Below are 17,638 nucleotides of genomic sequence, written 5' to 3'. Positions count from 1 at the left end.
ATAGAGCCCCCAACATTTTCAATTTGACATTCATTAACCCTTCATATGTTAACTATTTCACATAAAGTAACCTGCTCTCATACCATTTATTCGTTGGCGGAGATATTATAAACTGATATTCATAAACAATCATAAACAACTTTTCAAGTGGGTTATTCCAATCTGGATCTCTCATCTCTGGAGATATAACTACGGATGAACCCACTCGTTGCTCTGGTATTCGTGCTGTCCATTTCAGCTCTCTTTCTAGCAACATTACAGGAAACTGGAATCTAAAAAGGGATATGGTTCCGCGGCTTTTTTATTAGATTTTTCTTGCAAGGCCATATGAAAAGTATTAGCAGAAATCTCTTCCAACAATAATCGGGTTTTTTTATAGGAAACTAGTAAACACTGTACATTTGTCCACAAAAGTAACTTTAATAATTTCAACAGTTTATAAAGATAATTTATGTACCTAAAACATCACCAATGTTAAATAAACTGGCAGGTCATGTCATCATAAATAGATAGTCTATAAAATAATTGCATCAACGAACAGGTTATGAGCCCAGTGAAACAGGACAATATCAGTGCATCTACTTGGACACCAAATCCCTATCTACAAGATCAGTCTCACTTTCAAGATGTCTTTCGCGTAAATGGTCCAATTCGATACTCTGCGTGGAAGCACAATATGTCGAGGACGGATAGCGCTGTGTTCGAAACATCAAACTCAATTCACTGTAAGCCGGAGGCAGGTCTTTCCTCAAGACCTCGTCGTAAGATGGAGGCTGCAGGTCCAGGGAATCCGGGGTCAGTCCCTTGCTCGTACTGTCGCAGTCTAGGACACTGGGTGTGCTGTCTGAGATCAGGCTCTGGTTCCTCATGATATGCCTGCCGATCTCCAGCAGATCCAGGCCTGTGGGGTCCGACTGGAAGGCCTGGAACATGGATCGGTCGACCACGAGCATCCGTCCGAACGGCAGCAGTATTAGAGTGGGCGTCTGGTGCTGCTGGGGCGTCTGGACTGTAACAAAAAGGTAATCAGCGCCTTTCCAACATTTGTTTTGTGCATAATGTGAGTATACGCAATGTTGATTCCAGTTTTCGGAGGTGCCCATATGACCACAGAAGAATATTGACCAAGGGATGCCCAAAATTGTTTCGTTCATAATCGGAGGTCGGTTTTTTCGAAAGATACCTATACTTCATTCAACTTTATTTTAGCAGTCGGTTGGCCATGGAAATTTGACACATTTCACTCTGTATAGTACGAAAATGTGGGGTTATGATGCTTGTCAAAACATTTTTGGGTTTTAAATCAACGCTATGTTGCCCGTTCTACGTAAAAGTTTCTGTTATTACGTATTTTATCACAATGTCGAATCTCTTCGGAAAATATCTGACGAACATAATTGAAGTTTATACAAACTGATTGAAGGCATACCAAATCCAGTTATTTGCATGGAAAATACAAGAGATCAGTATAATATCATAATATGCACTAGCTTGAGGGGAGTTAATGTTCGTTATCTTCTTTGGCTTACATCATTTGTAGATTTCAAAAATATTAACCCGAAGATGAAATGCATATGATGCAGTGGTTGGCAATGGGTATCTCCCGAAGGAATTAACAGATAATTACAAGAATGTTGAATTTTTCAATAAAAATTATCTTGCATCAATATAAGTAAAAGGAGTTGAAGGAAGTTTCAAGTTAAGATGCAACTTCACCGTTGAACAAAAATTTCACATGAATAAACAGTAACAGGGCAACTTGCGCGTATTTGTGGCTATTCATCTTAATACATTGATGTAATATAATAATTAGGTATTTATTAGTACCTTAAGACATTTACATTGTATAGGACAAGTCAAATGAAAAACAGAAAAATCCATTTTAGGGAACTCATTCTCCGATGCCATTTATCGAAAATCCTGTAGATAACTTTTCGCATTAATTCACTCAAACATAAAATTCCCAAATGCCACCACTTTTTTAGGTCTCCCAATAGAAGGAAATTCTTTGTCATACTCTTCATTCACAATCTTTCTGATTGAGGAAATATTCAGCTGAAATATAAGTCGTTTAGATTCAGATGAAACATTATATAAAGTCTCCTACCTTGAATATGTTCGCTACCGTCTGACGTATTGTGGATTTTAGAATATCAGGGTGTAACTATTTGAATGAGCGGACCTGAATTCTAAATAGCACTTCCTGAAACCCTGTCTCTTTTTTCAATCACTTTCGGCATTTTCGAATTTTCGTAATAAAAATTGATATTAGTTGTGGCAACGGCGTTATGACATTAACGACATTTCATCAGTGCCAACCTAACTTCGTTCTAGTTACAAAAACTTGAGAAAATTATTTCATGGCCAACCGACTGCTAAAATAAATTTGAATGAAGTTATATATAGTCTTTCTTAGTTCCGTATCAGGCAAATCTCTTATCAGTCTTTTAGAAAAACGATGTCATATAAGACATTTCATATGATCTGGTAATGATTATGTTGCCAGAATAGAATATTGATATAATAGATCAGAAAATCTTTCCGATCACAGTATAAAAAGGGATTGTTGAACCATTTCCTACAGTTAGAAAACAAAAGTTTTCTTTCCCTCTTTGTGAATTTCACTCTTGAATCGGATACTGAAATATTTCATGTAACATGTTCTTAGAAAAAGTAAAGATAATGTTTGACTAGTGGGAAATCAGTAGAAATTTAGGTACCATTAATCAAATACAACAACACTCAAAGCAAACTTGCGTTGGTTAAATATGTTAAAGCTCCAAAAAGCGAATTATTATTCATTTTATTTTTTTTTTGTCTCACACGAAATCTCTTTTACCTGGCGATGTTCACTGCTTCTACTCATCCGTCGTTGCTGTTGTTTTTCATTTACAATTTTATGTTGAGCTGCTAGTTCACGTCTTCTATTCCAAACTGAAATAATTACGAATTTATAGCCATAAAGGTACCTCAATGAATGATGAAGCACCAATATTATTCGTGTCCTTTTTCCTTGTCCCTTTTTTTTATATATTTATACAGGGTGTGGCATGAATTGCGTGCGTCAAAATATTTTTGGGAAGAAATAGAAATTTTCGTTTTTCCAATGTTTTAGCCCTATATTTTAACATGTAAGTTGATTCTGTATAAAATTCTGAGTTTTCTGAATGTCAAATTATCCAGAAAATTCGTTTTGCGGCGTGAAACCACGAAAATGAATCTGAAAATGAAACTCTGCTGAAATATGGATAACTTTAAGGTTTTCCATTGAAAAATCACTATCTACTGGAACAAATAGAAGAAGGTCGATCTTATTTGGTGTTTATCAACAAAAACGTGGAAAAGTTCCTATTTTTGACCACCAATTTCTCAGAAGAAAGAAAATAATAATATTTTTGGACAAGGAGTCACCCCTGCAATTCTGCCTCATGATAATAATGTATAATATGAGCATAAGAACCAAAATAAAATAAAACAACCAATACATATTCATGTGGTATATAAAAAGAATTCAGAAATCCCGTAATTTTCAAAAATCAAAGAGATATTGACTTTCATTTGGCGTTTCAATAACGAACAGTCACAAATGACGATGTTTATAGAATGTTTCAACATAGCTTCCAAAATATTCCTTTGAGAACAAAAAACAACGATGACTGCATCCTGATAATTCACTATAAAACATCTAAAAATAAGGGGATCATTCTTTTTCTTCAATCTTATCTCAATAATTTAACGGGAAGATCGAGCCAAAATTCTTGGGGACAGAACCGTAATGAATTGATTGAAATGGAGATTCAATAAACTTCGGTGTTGATATCAGTTCGAATTATTCGATTATCCGAAAAAATACCGATGATATAAGTTTCTCAATTTACTCATAATATCAAATCATGAAAAAAAGCGAAGAATTTTTTTGAAGTATCAAGGGGTATAGACTAGTATAGAGTATAGATATCTCTATAACATTTCATAATGATTTTTTCATCAACTTCAATCATAAAGACTGAGAAGAGCTAGCTACATTCAAAATATGACTCATTCTCACCAAAACACTCTATAAATATCATCAAACAATCAAATCGTAAATGCCGAATACTCATTCATTTTCCTTTAACATTGTATTACGGTACTGTTCTGTGTTATTATCCTTCAGTTCTTGATGAGCAGAGCTTTATCGTGTAGAATCATTCTGTCAGTAATTTCAGCAACGAACATTAGTTTCGTTTCGTGGAACTGTTCCAAAAATTCATCTTCTCGAAACAAGGAAATAATGGTCAACGTACAGTGTTGACATTTATAATTAGCTTCCGCGAAGATCTGTTCTACTTGTTTAATTATTCCTCGGATGTATACCTACTCTTAAATAGTCCCGTCAATATTTTCAGCCTTTATTTCAGCCGTGAAGTACGTCGAATGTCATGAGTAATTGGGTTAAACGCCTAATTTCTAACTGAAAACAATCCAATGTGCCTGTATGGAGGCCAAGGAGATATATAGACCACTTTCCCCCAAGTATTTCTGAGCAACAACAAATGAGCACTGATCAAAATATGATAAAATCATCAATGAATTTTCAAAGAGCCTTCTTCTGCAAATTATGAGGAAGCAAAAAATAATTTAAATGAAAGAATAAAAGAAGTAAGTTTTCTGCATAAACACTCGAAATTCCTTGACCGTTTGCTCCTTTCATCCCAAAGAACTCGTTTACCAAGATTGTTCTGAAGATTGCAATTATTTTTGAGAGTTCTTGAAACGATTTCAAATTTATGCATTTTGTTAATTCGATCGAATACCAAAAAACGCCTCTCCCTATTTTAAATTTCAAAGAAATCTCGGAAAAGCTCATCCATAGCACCAATTTATTTCGATCCTTAATTTTGTTTGCTGTTTCGTTTTGGCAACTACAACATTAAAAACCACTTTCGTAGCAACTGATTTATTTCACTTATATTTCAAACATTATTTATCTTGTTGACGTTACCTGTCAAATCATAACAATTTGTATCCCAATACCCAGAATATGGAGATACTGGCCATCTCTTCAATTTTTTCTTCAACTGCTAAGTCCCAGAGGAAATTTTCGTCAGTGTATACAAAGTCGATATTTGAAGGAAATTTTGGGCATTTTAGGCAGTCAGATTCGATAGAACTTCGTCTTATCGGAATAATTTGTCTGCCAACTAACACATTCACCGCTATAGAACGCAGACATGCCAACATATTAATTTAATTCCAAATGCCACGAAGATGTTCTGATGCCAAGAATTCTATTGTTCAACATTTAGATCCTTCTGCCGTTCTGCTCCTTTAAGATCTATCAGAACTTGATCGCATCATCAATTCGTACACTATTCGTAAAATTGTTCTCTCACTCGATAAAATGTACGTGAAAACCATTGGTACTCATTTGATGTTCTGGTTCACTGTTGAATTATTGACTTTTCATAGGTTTTGGATCATATCCAAAACTATAAAGTCCTCTTTGACGAGATATTCGTATTCAAATCGTCTTTTCTCATGAAAAATGGCTATTAATGTCACTATATTAATAATCAGTATATTTGAAACCTAAGACGAAACCACTTAAACAAGATAACTTAACGTTAATTGCTTTGTATACAGCCTGACGAGTTTGCGTCAGATGCACGAACACTTTTCTAAAAACCTACCGGAAGGTTTTCAATGTTCTATACCTGAAATTTAACCTATTACCTACTCAACATTACCTGAGTGAAAAAGGGTAAAGCACCATTTGTATAGAATTTACCTCTGTCAAAATGTGTCAGTATTTTTGGAGTAATCAGCATATTTTGGACACTTTCATCTACTCACCCTGACATAAAAAGTGCTGTATCTAATGGGCTCGTAAATACTAAGAGAAGCTTATTCTTATTATTTGTAAATTTATTTCCCATTCTATAATTGGTGTATGCTGTAGAATTGCGTTTTTCGAATCAAATTAAAAATTATTTTTTTCGTGAATTTTTGGTATGTTGTATATTTTCACCTACTGGGAAAAGTGTCAATAGAGTTTCAAAGATCAATAATGAAGCTTTTGGCTAAAAATTTTCAACAATTTCGAGGATTGTTATTGAAATAGGACTTCAATAATTTTACGATGTCTCTTTAAGAGAGATGAAAAAACACATTTTCAGTTGGATTAATTTTAAACCAACCAATGTTGGATGAACTTCCCAAATCTTGATCGAAGTTGAACTGCATCATCATTTTATACGGGATGATTGGAAAATAGGGGTATGCTAACCTTGAACAGAGTAGGCAAATATTCAAAGGTGTTGGGAAATTTGGCTTCATATTATTACCCTTTATTCACAACATCAACTTCAACTTACCATTATTCACGTCTGGGTCATCTATCACGCATTGGCGAAATACATATCTTTTGCAGAGATCTCGTATTCCTGGAGCCGCAAAACAGCAGAACATCATGATAATTGTAAGCACGCAACACATCACAATGAGGGTGGCAACTCCTTGATTTGATATCCCATTAGGAGGCACTGTTGGTATTTTTGGTTTTCCGGTTGCTGAAAAGAAAAGAATCGGAAATAATAACGGCTGTTATAGGAAATCACGAGTTTTATTCGTTCAGATATTCTTCGATTGGATTCCTACAAGTCTAAAAATAGGGGAAGGTTCTTTATACTTTCAATATAAAGGCGACAATTATGGTTATGAATATCTATTGCAATATAGGTATAAGGATCTTCAGATCCATTCCATAAAAACTATTTTTTTTTCTCATTCTTTCTCGTTTTCTCCTCTTTTTCTGTACCCATCAGGTAGGGGAATGAGGGCCATATGAGGAGCCAGAAGGGGCACTCAAAAAATCCAGAAGCGAAAATCCAGAAAAAACCAGACCCCAACAGAACTGGACTACCAAAATATCACTCTGTACATGAAAAAACTTTATTTCTATATTTCGTGAATAGAAGAAAGAATCCTATATGTAAATTTATCACCACTTCTAATGGCGCGAGTTTTTCTACGAATTAGAGCCATCTGATATTAAGTAAATCTCGATTTTTTTATTAGAAAACGGAATATTTCCTATAACTCTCTAAATATTCGACTCCTTAGAACAATATTTGAAACTATAGCTTCAAATATGATTATGAATAAGATGCTAAAATTACTTTATATGTAGAAGACCGTTTCTGAGCCTTTGTTTCGATGATCAGATATCAAAAACATCACTCTGTATGTGATGCACATTAATCTCCTTAACATATTGGTGAAGGTGAGATAATGAGCATAAGAGATGTTTGGGTGCTCATTTTTGACTTCTCATATTACCACCTGCTCGATGGTTCAATGGTCAGAAACTATCCTATACACAGGGTGATTCAGAACGAAAGGGAAATCAAGAAATGCGGAATTTCAGACTGATAAATGGAATTCTTGCAAACTTTTGAGATATATTGATTCAGATAAACTGTCCTCATAATATAAGTACAGGAATAAAACATCTGGATTTTCCTCCAAACATCATATTTTTGATAGATTGTCGAAATACATTTTCAATCATCTGAATCTAAACTTAAAACGCTCAAAATTTAGGTTTCCATCAGCGTTCCTATCGATCAAAGTCCGCTAAGCACGCAATTTGCTGAACCTTTCGTGTTCAATTATAGAAGAACGTCATCATTACTAATCATTAGAAACTTTTCTGAATTGTTACACGCGAACTGTACGTTGTAGTTCCTTGTGCCAACCCTTCGATTCGATCCAATAAGCCCTTGACCCACAAAAACTGTAACTGGCGGAATGGAAACCTGGTTGGAAGTGCAGATATCAGCTGATTTGGAAAAGATAGAAAAATACGATTTTTGAATGAATATCTTTTTCAATACAATATAAAATAAATCTCGTTTTCATGCCTTATTCACTGAAGCGATAAAAGAATAATGTGTATGGATTTTCGAATTTCATAGATAAAAGTGCAATTTCGTTTCTGTCTTTTTGAAGATACTGGGCTGGGCATAAGTCCCCAATATTTCTTCAACCAAACATACGGCTTTTCTCGAGGGACATAGAAATCAGGTGTGGAAAAGGCAATAAACCCTCAAAAAAATTTCACGCTGTATGTTTCAATGTATGCAAAACTCCAAAATGGAATAATCCATAGGGGGAACTCCATGAAATTAGTTACAAAAATTGAGTACCTGCTCCAGATTTCGATCGACTCGTTTAAAGGACGAAAATTTGAGGAAATAAATGCAAAAAGTCATATTTCTGAAAGTCTTGACACTAAAGAACCATAAAACTGGAAATATGTGTTGAAAATCTCAGGAGGAGATTGACTAACAACCAACCAACCCAGCACGTCACCAAATGACAAGTTCCAACACAAAACCTCTGCTAAAAATTTCGGAAAATATTAACTCCCACGCACATAGACCTCCCATTTGTTCTCTCCGATGCGAACAGAATGGACTTTTCAACCATAGAGCAGAACATAATTCAGATGTTGACCTTGATGATTTCCTTTGATCCACGAAGCTGTGATTTCCCAAAAATCCGAAAACACCTCCGTATTTTATCGTTTCATGAAGAGATAGATGTCTTCGGGAGTTTTATAAATAACACGATTAACGATCGTCCAGATTAATTCGGGAAGCTCGTTTATAGTGCTCGTAAATATCCTTTTCGGAAAACTGTATTTTATTATATAATGAGAAGACGTAAAACGTGTCAATATTTAGATTAGCAATGATGTTTACGAGGTACGTGATTCGTTTCTATTATTTCAATCGTTCTAACTTGCGAGAAGCCCTAATTCATGGCCTATTATAGAAGTAAACATTTAAGTATTCAAGATACTTTCCTCTCAATTGGGTACCTTTATAACAACCAACTTGCAGAGCCTTTCAACACCTTCTAAAACAGCGTACAATGTATATTTTTGAATTCATTTCTACAATTTTTAATCAATTATTGAGAACAAAAAGAGTATGTGTGTTTTTCCTAGATATCTACACCACTTTTCAGTGAAATATTGAGTAACACTCGAGTAGAGCAATCAAACAATGAATTTTATTACTCATAGATTGCCAAATACCGAGGAATTTGTTATTTATTTGAAGAAAATGTAACGCCCTGTATCTCGGAAACGAAGCATTCCAGCACCTTTCCTATTACAAACAACTCAGAGATCAATATTATCCTGCATTTGTTCGCAATGTTTATGAAACAATTAATGAAGAGGGTCTGATGAAGCTACTCCAGCCTAAAGTTCCGCCACTGCCTTCAACTTAAGCTCAATCGATACTTTTCTGAGAGATTCATGAAGCCCGAAATACCGCACTAATTAGCACGTCGATCCAATTGTTCGTTTAAACTTAGATCGTTAAAACGCCGCTGGAAGCTAAGTTGGACTTCCATCAAGTTATATATTTATTTCAAAATTTTTCAATGGCTGAAAGGAGGCCTGTTTGTTTTCACTCGTCGAAGTCGAACGTGAAAGCTAAATATATTTATTGTAAACAGCGAAACCAGAACAAAATGGAATCAAAGTTCGACGGATGTGGAAGGAGTCGATACAAGCGAAATTGATTGTGTCAAGATGTTAGACGTCACCTACACAACAAGATTCATATGGCTCCCTTGGTGGAACATTTATTCATTTCATTCATTTCGAAATGGATTCTCTTAAGAAATATTACTCTTTATTTCACACTCTTTTCTTGCCTATAACAAGTATTAAAAGTCATATATAAGAGGAATTCAAGGAAAACCCCATTATATAGATGACCTACTTGCTCCTAAAAGTCAATGCAAGCAATGTTGATCAATAACGTGTTCTAATTATTGTATCGTCTCATGAGGAAGTGTACCACTATCATGATGAGAGTAGAAATACAAATATTGTGTTTTTGCTAGGATAAGTTAGGTTCATAACTAAGCATATCGTGATTCAGAAACAACAAAGCCACTCTTAAATTTTTTGTGTCCGAAATCAAGTGATGAATTTCACCATACTATAACGATAACTGAAAAAATATGTCCACTAATGTGTAACTTGGAAAGTTGCAAAATGGCGTATGCGCAGGATCAAAGCTCCTCTTATATCTTTTCCTCGTATAGAGTTCGAGGTTACTTTTTTCGAGAATACAATTTGTTTAGAACTCTGGAAAGATTTAAAAATGTTCTCCTAAGACAAATTTCAAATAGTTCCATTAAATCATGGATTCATTTTTTCACAATATTAGTTTTGGTAATATTTTTCGACAAATAGTAAAGAGTTCGAGAATTCATTCATTTATTTATTTACTACATGAATTATGAACATATAAACCAAACGGGATCATTCCTTCCCACAAAATTCACAAGCCAACATCCAAAATCCTCTACATTGATTCTGTGAGGTACATTCTAGGGTACATTGGTTACATAATTCTTGAATTTATTGAATGGCATGAACAAATCAACCGAGGGATAAGTATAAACTGTAAATAAGGTCAGATTTTAGAAAGACCAACATGAATTAACGTTTAGTGGTTCCAAAGAGATTGTGGCCCAGTAAAGAGTTTCTGAAGGGGTCAAGTGCCAAAATAGGTAGTTTTATGAGATATTGTTATAATAAAAATCCTGAGTACCAAATTCAGTGATTTTCGTAAAACCGAATTTCTGAAAATCACCTATAGAGATTCTATTACACCCGTGGGCAAAATATCTAACAATAAGATGGAAAACACACATGCATCTCGTCACTTTTCGCAACTATTTGAAACAAGATCATCGGTTCGATCAATTTATTACGCATTTCGAATTCTCCAGAACAGAACAAAACTTCACAACCAAATATTTGTGCTCGGCATGTTCGTTTACATTTACCGCATGCAAGAGTTTATTGTTCTATCACCTAATAAAAGCGCGGGTTTCTTTTGCCAGAGACGTGCGAGACTATTTTTAGACGCCCTGTATTGTGTATCCCGAAGAACGAGTTCAGGATCAGACTAGATGATGGATCTTTGTTCGTTATTTCTGGAAAATCGATGAAAATTCTACGCATAGTTTTTTTTTCTTGATTCAAAATCAGACGCAGTCACATCTCGAATATCTCCAAATTTTATGATATAGGTATCCCATTCTGCATTTTCATTACTCTACCTTTATTACATTCATCAAATAGTTGAATTGGAATTGAATAGTGTCTAGGTACAAGGAGACAAACATCTATTTTCCTCAAAAGTTCCATGATAGGAATGCATCTTCCTCTTTATGAAGACGTAAGAGTTTTTACCTAATTGATTTTACTCTAATTTAAATGGTTTTTCATAACATAAACTTATGATCAGAGGGAAACCATGCAGTTAACCCAGTTATACACTGCGCAAAAAAATTAACGCACATTATGGAAATCTCAAATTTATTCTACAACTGAAGGTGTTCTCAATGATAATTATTTTTATCAGAATTATGCATGCATATGTTATCCACTATCAACGGTTTTCTTCAATACAGATGTTTTTTCCCAGCAGGAATAAAAAAAGATGATATTATCAGATTTTGAATGTATTGGCTCCATTCTAAAATCAGTTGTTCTCGATCAATTCTTGTGATCAATCCTTTTTCTTTCGTTTGATTTTCTACACTCGATCGCTATGCAACGCGAAACACGCAATTTGACCCAAGAGGAATGTGCCCAAGCGGTAGTTTTGCGAGAAGAAGGGTGGACATACACAAGAATTGCTGAAAGGTTTGGAGTTTCCCATACAAGTGTGTCCAGAATGTTGCAGCGATTCAGGGAGACAGGTATGAATCTCCGAAGACCAGGACAGGGTAGACCACGGGTAACAACTGCCATTCAAGAACGTTACTTGACAGTTTCTTCGTTGAGACAACGGTTTGCAACCGCTGGCCTCCTTCAAATTCAGCTTGAGCAAACTCATGAGGTGCAAATTAGCACTCAGACAATAAGAAATCGCCTCAGAGAATATGATTTAAGGCCTCATGTCGAGGCAAGAGGCCCAGCTCTTACCCCAGCCCATGGAAGGGCGCGTTTGGATTTTGCGAGAGAGCATATCCATTGGGAAGAGGCCGATTGGGAAAGAGTTCTCTTCACAGATGAGTCTAGATTCTGCCTCTACCATTGTGATCGACGTTCCCTTGTATACAGACGTCCACATGAAAGATATGCTCAGTGCAATTTCCTGAATACTACTGGTTTCGGGGGAGGATCGATTATGGTATGGGGTGGAATATCTTTGACTGCTCGCACAGACCTAGTGGTCGTTGATAATGGAGCTATGAATGCTGATAAGTATATAAGGAACATTCTTGAAGAGCATGTAGTGCCATTTGCCCCATATACATTGGTGAATTGGTGAAAATTTCATTTTTATGGCCAGACCCCATCGTGCGCGCATCGTTCAGAGGAGTACCTTGAAGAGGTTGAAGTCTCTCGAATGGAATGGCCAGCAAGAAGTCCAGATCTCAATCCGATTGAGCAGGTTTGGGACAACCTCAATAGAAGGCTGAGAAGTTCAGAAAATCATCCAGCTACTCTTAATGACTTAGGAATCCAACTCGGAGAAATCTGGGAAGGATTAGATCAGAACATTTTAAGATCAGTCATTTTGAGTATGAACCGTCGTTGCCGAGCTGTAATTAACGCAAGGGGTGGAAATACCAAGTATTAAAATCACTTATCAGCTTTTCAGTATTTCGAAAATTGTTCATTTCTCTTCTTTCACATAAGATTCGGTGAAATCCTGAATTTTTCTTCCATTTAATGTGTCTTGATTCGTTCAAAACCTTCCCGAGAGAACATAAAAAATAAGTCAATGTAGAGTTAACTTTCATTAAAATTGAGATTTTCAGAATGTGCGTTAATTTTTTTGCGCAGTGTATTAAGGAAGCAAAGAAAATGTTTATATATTTCAAGACATGATTCTAGAGGTCCAAACATGGAGAAAACTCCATAACACCCTACGCCTTCAATAAAAACCTGGAAAGATAAGAGCTTCTTCATCAGTATCAGTACAACCATTATTAGAAAAATATGGAAAAACCTCAGAACATGCATCGAAAAAACACAATTATTCGTATCTGGGTCTATAGTGCCAGTTCAGTCCTGCATTAAAACAGTCGAAAATAACGATGTCATGTCTGCCAAATAGTTCTTGCATTCGTTACCTGAATCCGAATTATTTTTAAATTTCTCGGCGGGATAGCTACTCCCAATATTTTTACAGGCGGTTCTAGTGGCTTGTTACGAGCAATCAATCAATCGCTTCGTGAAGATGTATGTTGTTGTTACAAGTCGAATGGGTATTAAATAGGTTTTTTATGGGCCATTTCATGGATATCGAAATTTTGATTTAACGCTTATTAATATGACCGTTGCCTCGGTCAAAATTTCAGAAGATTTGGAAACACTTATTTCTTCTCTGCGTCTGTTCTGTTTAGTATGCATGAAGATTATTCTATCAAAGTTTCGCTTTATTCATACTGTAATAATGAGTTCAGTATTTCTCAACTATTATATAATTCTTATACTCTAACTCACTATCATTGTTCAACTACTAAGCTGTCTTCTTTGGATAGATAACATAACAAGTTAACATAATATTGTCATTTTTTTATTTTTAAACTTATTTGTTAATATTTAGGCAAGGTTGCTCAGTTCGGGATTGAAGTTGATCCTAGATTAATTTTGACATTTCTTATGTAGCTTCCAATAAACCTCTTTCCTCTCCGTAATCTCCACATTCTCCACTCGCAGTGCTTTCCCTAATCATGTGGTAAGGTAAAGAATTTCCAAATTGTGGTTGTTGTTGTTGAATTAAAAGGATTTGATTGCTACAACTTGTCAGTTATAGGACGGAGCGGCCGGATCGCATCCTTTCAATTGTCATTCGACATCCGTGTTGACAACCTGTTCTGTTCTGTGCTCTCTACTTACGAAAATAAAAATAAAACAGTCTTCTGTTCTGTTTATATTTTATATTCCATATTTTATTGACTTTCATTTGGTAGGGATTTTTTTCCTTATCTAATTCGACCCCTATGGGGTCTATCGTCTACCCTGTTCAAGCATTCAATGATGGAAAATATTTTGTTATTCGTTTAACCTTCATCTATTTTTTTTTATAGATTTGTTGATACACACTAAAATGAGCTTAAAATTATTTTACGATTTATTATCACAGCCATCTAGAGCTCTATACATATTATTCAAAGTGAATAAAATACCCTTTGAGGCTCGTCCTGTGAATTTACGTGAAGGTAAAATTAATAGGACCTACAAGTTTCACCTGAAATGAATCCTTAACGCATTTTAGGTGAGCACTTTTCTGAAGATTTCAAGCAGAATTTCAATAGGTTCCAAAAAGTTCCTTTCATACATGATAAAGATTTTATTCTTAGTGAGAGGTAAAAATACAATTTATAATTAGGTACAGTTCAACGACATTGGCTTTGGTTCTAGTGTGGCTATAGTTAGATACATATCGAGAGAGTATGGACTTAGCGAAGAATTGTATCCGAAAGATAGTAAACAACAAGCACTTGTTGATGAATATTTGGAATGGCAGCATAATAATACAAGACTCTATTGTGCTATGTATACTTATGAGAAGGTAAGTATTGGTGCTTATCTTCGTAGCATTTTTATTAATCTCCAATTCCAATGTAGGTATTTATGCCAATGTTAACTGGTCAGGAACCAGATCAAAAAATAATAACTAGATATGCAAAAGGAATTAAAAAAACTATGGACAGTATTGAAAACTTATGGTTAAGGGAAAATAAATTCATATGTGGTAATAAAGTGACGGTAGCCGATTTATTTGCTGCTTGTGAAATTGAACAACCACGTGAGTTAATCAATTCAAGTTAATAAAAGACTCGAAAAATTTTTGTTTTAGGGATTACTGGATTGAATCCTGTAGCAGGAAGACCAAAACTGGAAGAATGGTTGAATACAATCAGAAAAGAGTTCGATCCATTTTATTCAGAAGCACATCAAATTTTGAACAAGCTCTCTTCAAAGAATGAGAAAGCTAAATTATAAAATGATTTGTTATTTCTGTAGTGTCAAGGGAATTTTTAAAAGTGCAATAATATTATACAAGGGTTGATTTGATATACTTTATAATGATAATTATGTTTTTGTGATTACATTTTATAATAAAGTTTTGAAAATTTTTTTTCTAGTTTTTCGTTTTATTAAGATACAGGGTCTTATAAATGATTGGGATTCAAAAATTTTTTTTTTGGGAGTGGATTCCTTAGCCAAAAATAAAGATAGTTTGTCACAAATTGCTATTCTATTCACATTCCCAGATAGACCTTATAAGGAAGAGACAATTTTTTTTCCCATGGACTGATGATAGTTCATATTTGGATTTTTGGATAAAATTTGGTAAAAATTATTGTCTTAAAACGCTCTTGAACGAATTTTGCAAGCCCCTCACAAGATGAGTTGAAATTTCCAACCCCTTATTGTAGTATTTGCACCAAAATTTTTTGATGAATGATATGTTAGCACCAGTGCACACCACATTTCTTAAAATTTCTCAACAGATTTCTGTTCCAAAAGAGGATAATTTTCGTGAAAATCAAAGTTGTCCAGAAACTAAATCGATATAAAAATTGCTCAAATTATCAGTCTTCTATATGGCCATTTTTAAGTTGAAGCATAACCTAATTCAACCCCTCATAAGAACAGTAGGGGAAAATTGAATAAACGAATTATTCTTATTTTTGTCAAAGGAATCCGCTCACCGAGTTTTTTATTTGTGATATAATTATAAATAATATTCCTTCTAATGAAATAATGCTAAATATAACTTTCTAAATGGACAATTTCATTATTATTGATTACATCAGAAGAAAATACATTTTCACAACATGTGATACAATAAAACGAGGTTCGAATCCACCTTGGTCTTGGTACGTGATTTGAAGAATATTTCAAAAATCGTGCTCATTCAAATTTTCACAATTCGCCTCATTTAACCAAGGTTGATGAGGATCGGAGATATTCCGGTCTTTCAATCTAGTTCTTTCAAGTATCGTTTCACCTTATATGATATTGAATATTTATTTGCACATAATTTTTTGCTGAATTTGAAGAAAATCAGACCACTTATACCGAGAAGTTCCTACAGACTTTAATAATTCCTCGGATTGAAAATAAACTCTTCTTTTAACACAAGTTTTTTTGTCGATAATCTGATTAACTCTGATGTTTACTTGTTCTCTTGGGAGAGATCCAAGATAAATATTGCAAATTCTAAGACTAAACTGCAATTTTAGAATTTGCAGGAATTGCGATATACAGATCTGAAATATCTTTTATTTATTCCCTGTAGAATTTAGAAGGTGTACTTTGAACTTTTTAATGCGATGGAATTCCTGTACATTTGAAATTGGAAATATTTTTCGTTCTTTCTCAATTAATTGGTCAAGTTGATCAGTTTAATATGTCTATATGTATAAGATTCATTGAAAAGTCAATGATTTTCCGATTTGGGTATAATTATTTTTGAAAAAACTTAGTTATTTATATATTTTCATCGGGCAAAAGAAAAGTTTTGTCATTATTTTTTCGTATGAAATTTTCATTAATTGATTATCGTGATTTTGCGGCTTCGTCCGAATCTAACGTCCGAAGTTACAAAAAATGCACTTATATGTAGGATTTGTATTGTTTTTGACAGATAGTAGAAGATTTTTACAGATTTCATATACTGACAACCAAAGTTGTTGAATATCTTCATTGCAGTGTGGGGGTTCGTTTCAAATAATTAAAGGACTTTTTCAGTACTCACCCTGTATAACTAAGACCCCTCTGTTGCTAGTTATAGGCGTTATCATAGGCGCAATCGTACGGTTAGTAATATTAGCACTTGGTTGTTCCATTATCGCTTCTTTTTCTTCAAAAAATCGGACAAATTATGCTATTTCATGACATCGAAAATGTTTGTGGCTCGACTCCAACGGCCGACGTAAATACGCACTGTTCACAGCTGATTCTTCGGTCTATTTTTTAACGGGCTAAAAGGCGCATCTTCACAAGAATGGAACCCCCTGGCATTGAACGTTCGAAGACCGCGTTTCAGTTGTCCATAATGTTGAAAATTACCCAACAAAGAAAGTTGATTCGTGGCTTGCTATGAATTCAGATCGCAGAGCAAAGGCGACTCTTGCTGATTTTTAATTTTCACACTGGCGCAACTTATTCGTTATGTCGCTTTGTTTCCATTCGTTATTTTCCCGCATCTTAACAAGTACTGCCGACGATCGGAGGATTTTGGATGCCATGCGGCATTTAAGTGACGTCACTTTCGCACAGGCCGTCGCGACGCCAGCCGACCGCGGACGTGATAAAAAGGGAGCAATGAAACGTGACGTCACGAGTTGAAGGTATACGGCGTCGGAGGAAAGAAACGTTGGTTATCGCAAAAAATGGCAGACAACACACTTTCACATTCATTCATTGGATGCTCCATTCGTATACGACAGGTGTGTATAGCTGGTGGTCCATGCATGATGGACATACATTGAATACATTCTCTTGTAAATGTACAGTGGTCCGCGAAATTTGCGTATCGCTCATGAGAGTATGGACAAAGAAGAACCTCTTTGGTATAGATGCATCCAG

At 34.9% G+C, this 17,638-nt stretch overlaps 2 protein-coding genes across 2 annotated transcripts; one reads left to right on the top strand and one right to left on the bottom strand.

Moving 5' to 3' along the window:
- Window positions 1-400: 400 nt before the first annotated feature.
- On the bottom strand, window positions 401-17,317 carry LOC123307822. Its single transcript, XM_044890269.1, has 3 exons — window positions 16,806-17,317; window positions 6,357-6,551; window positions 401-1,009 (listed from the first exon to the last, which is right to left on the bottom strand). The coding sequence occupies exons 1-3, from the start codon at window positions 16,894-16,896 to the stop codon at window positions 579-581; spliced, it is 717 nt and encodes a 238-aa protein (XP_044746204.1). The 5' UTR covers window positions 16,897-17,317; the 3' UTR covers window positions 401-578.
- On the top strand, window positions 13,960-15,177 carry LOC123307823 (glutathione S-transferase theta-1). The gene is made up of 6 exons (XM_044890271.1): window positions 13,960-14,003; window positions 14,125-14,256; window positions 14,313-14,403; window positions 14,459-14,609; window positions 14,666-14,846; window positions 14,898-15,177. The coding sequence occupies exons 2-6, from the start codon at window positions 14,145-14,147 to the stop codon at window positions 15,041-15,043; spliced, it is 681 nt and encodes a 226-aa protein (XP_044746206.1). The 5' UTR covers window positions 13,960-14,003; window positions 14,125-14,144; the 3' UTR covers window positions 15,044-15,177.
- Window positions 17,318-17,638: the final 321 nt, after the last annotated feature.

The sequence above is a fragment of the Coccinella septempunctata genome, chromosome 2 (assembly GCF_907165205.1).
Source record: "Coccinella septempunctata chromosome 2, icCocSept1.1, whole genome shotgun sequence".
Taxonomy (NCBI): Eukaryota; Metazoa; Arthropoda; class Insecta; order Coleoptera; family Coccinellidae; genus Coccinella; species Coccinella septempunctata.
The sequence above is the reverse complement of the archived record's forward strand: the minus strand, read 5'-3'. Positions and strand labels throughout refer to the sequence as shown.

Bases quoted from the DNA above. Each gene is read 5' to 3' on its own strand.
- LOC123307823 (XM_044890271.1), top strand. From the start codon at position 14,145: ATGAGCTTAAAATTATTTTACGATTTATTATCACAGCCATCTAGAGCT. The intron at 14,404-14,458 runs GTAAAAATACAA...CTTTGGTTCTAG, and splicing joins GATTTTATTCTTAGTGAGAG to TGTGGCTATAGTTAGATACA. The intron at 14,610-14,665 runs GTAAGTATTGGT...ATTCCAATGTAG, and splicing joins CTATGTATACTTATGAGAAG to GTATTTATGCCAATGTTAAC.
- LOC123307822 (XM_044890269.1), bottom strand. From the start codon at position 16,896: ATGGAACAACCAAGTGCTAATATTACTAACCGTACGATTGCGCCTATG. The intron at 6,552-16,805 runs GTGAGTACTGAA...TTTTCTTTTCAG, and splicing joins AGGGGTCTTAGTTATACAGG to CAACCGGAAAACCAAAAATA. The intron at 1,010-6,356 runs GTAAGTTGAAGT...TTTTTGTTACAG, and splicing joins TGACCCAGACGTGAATAATG to TCCAGACGCCCCAGCAGCAC.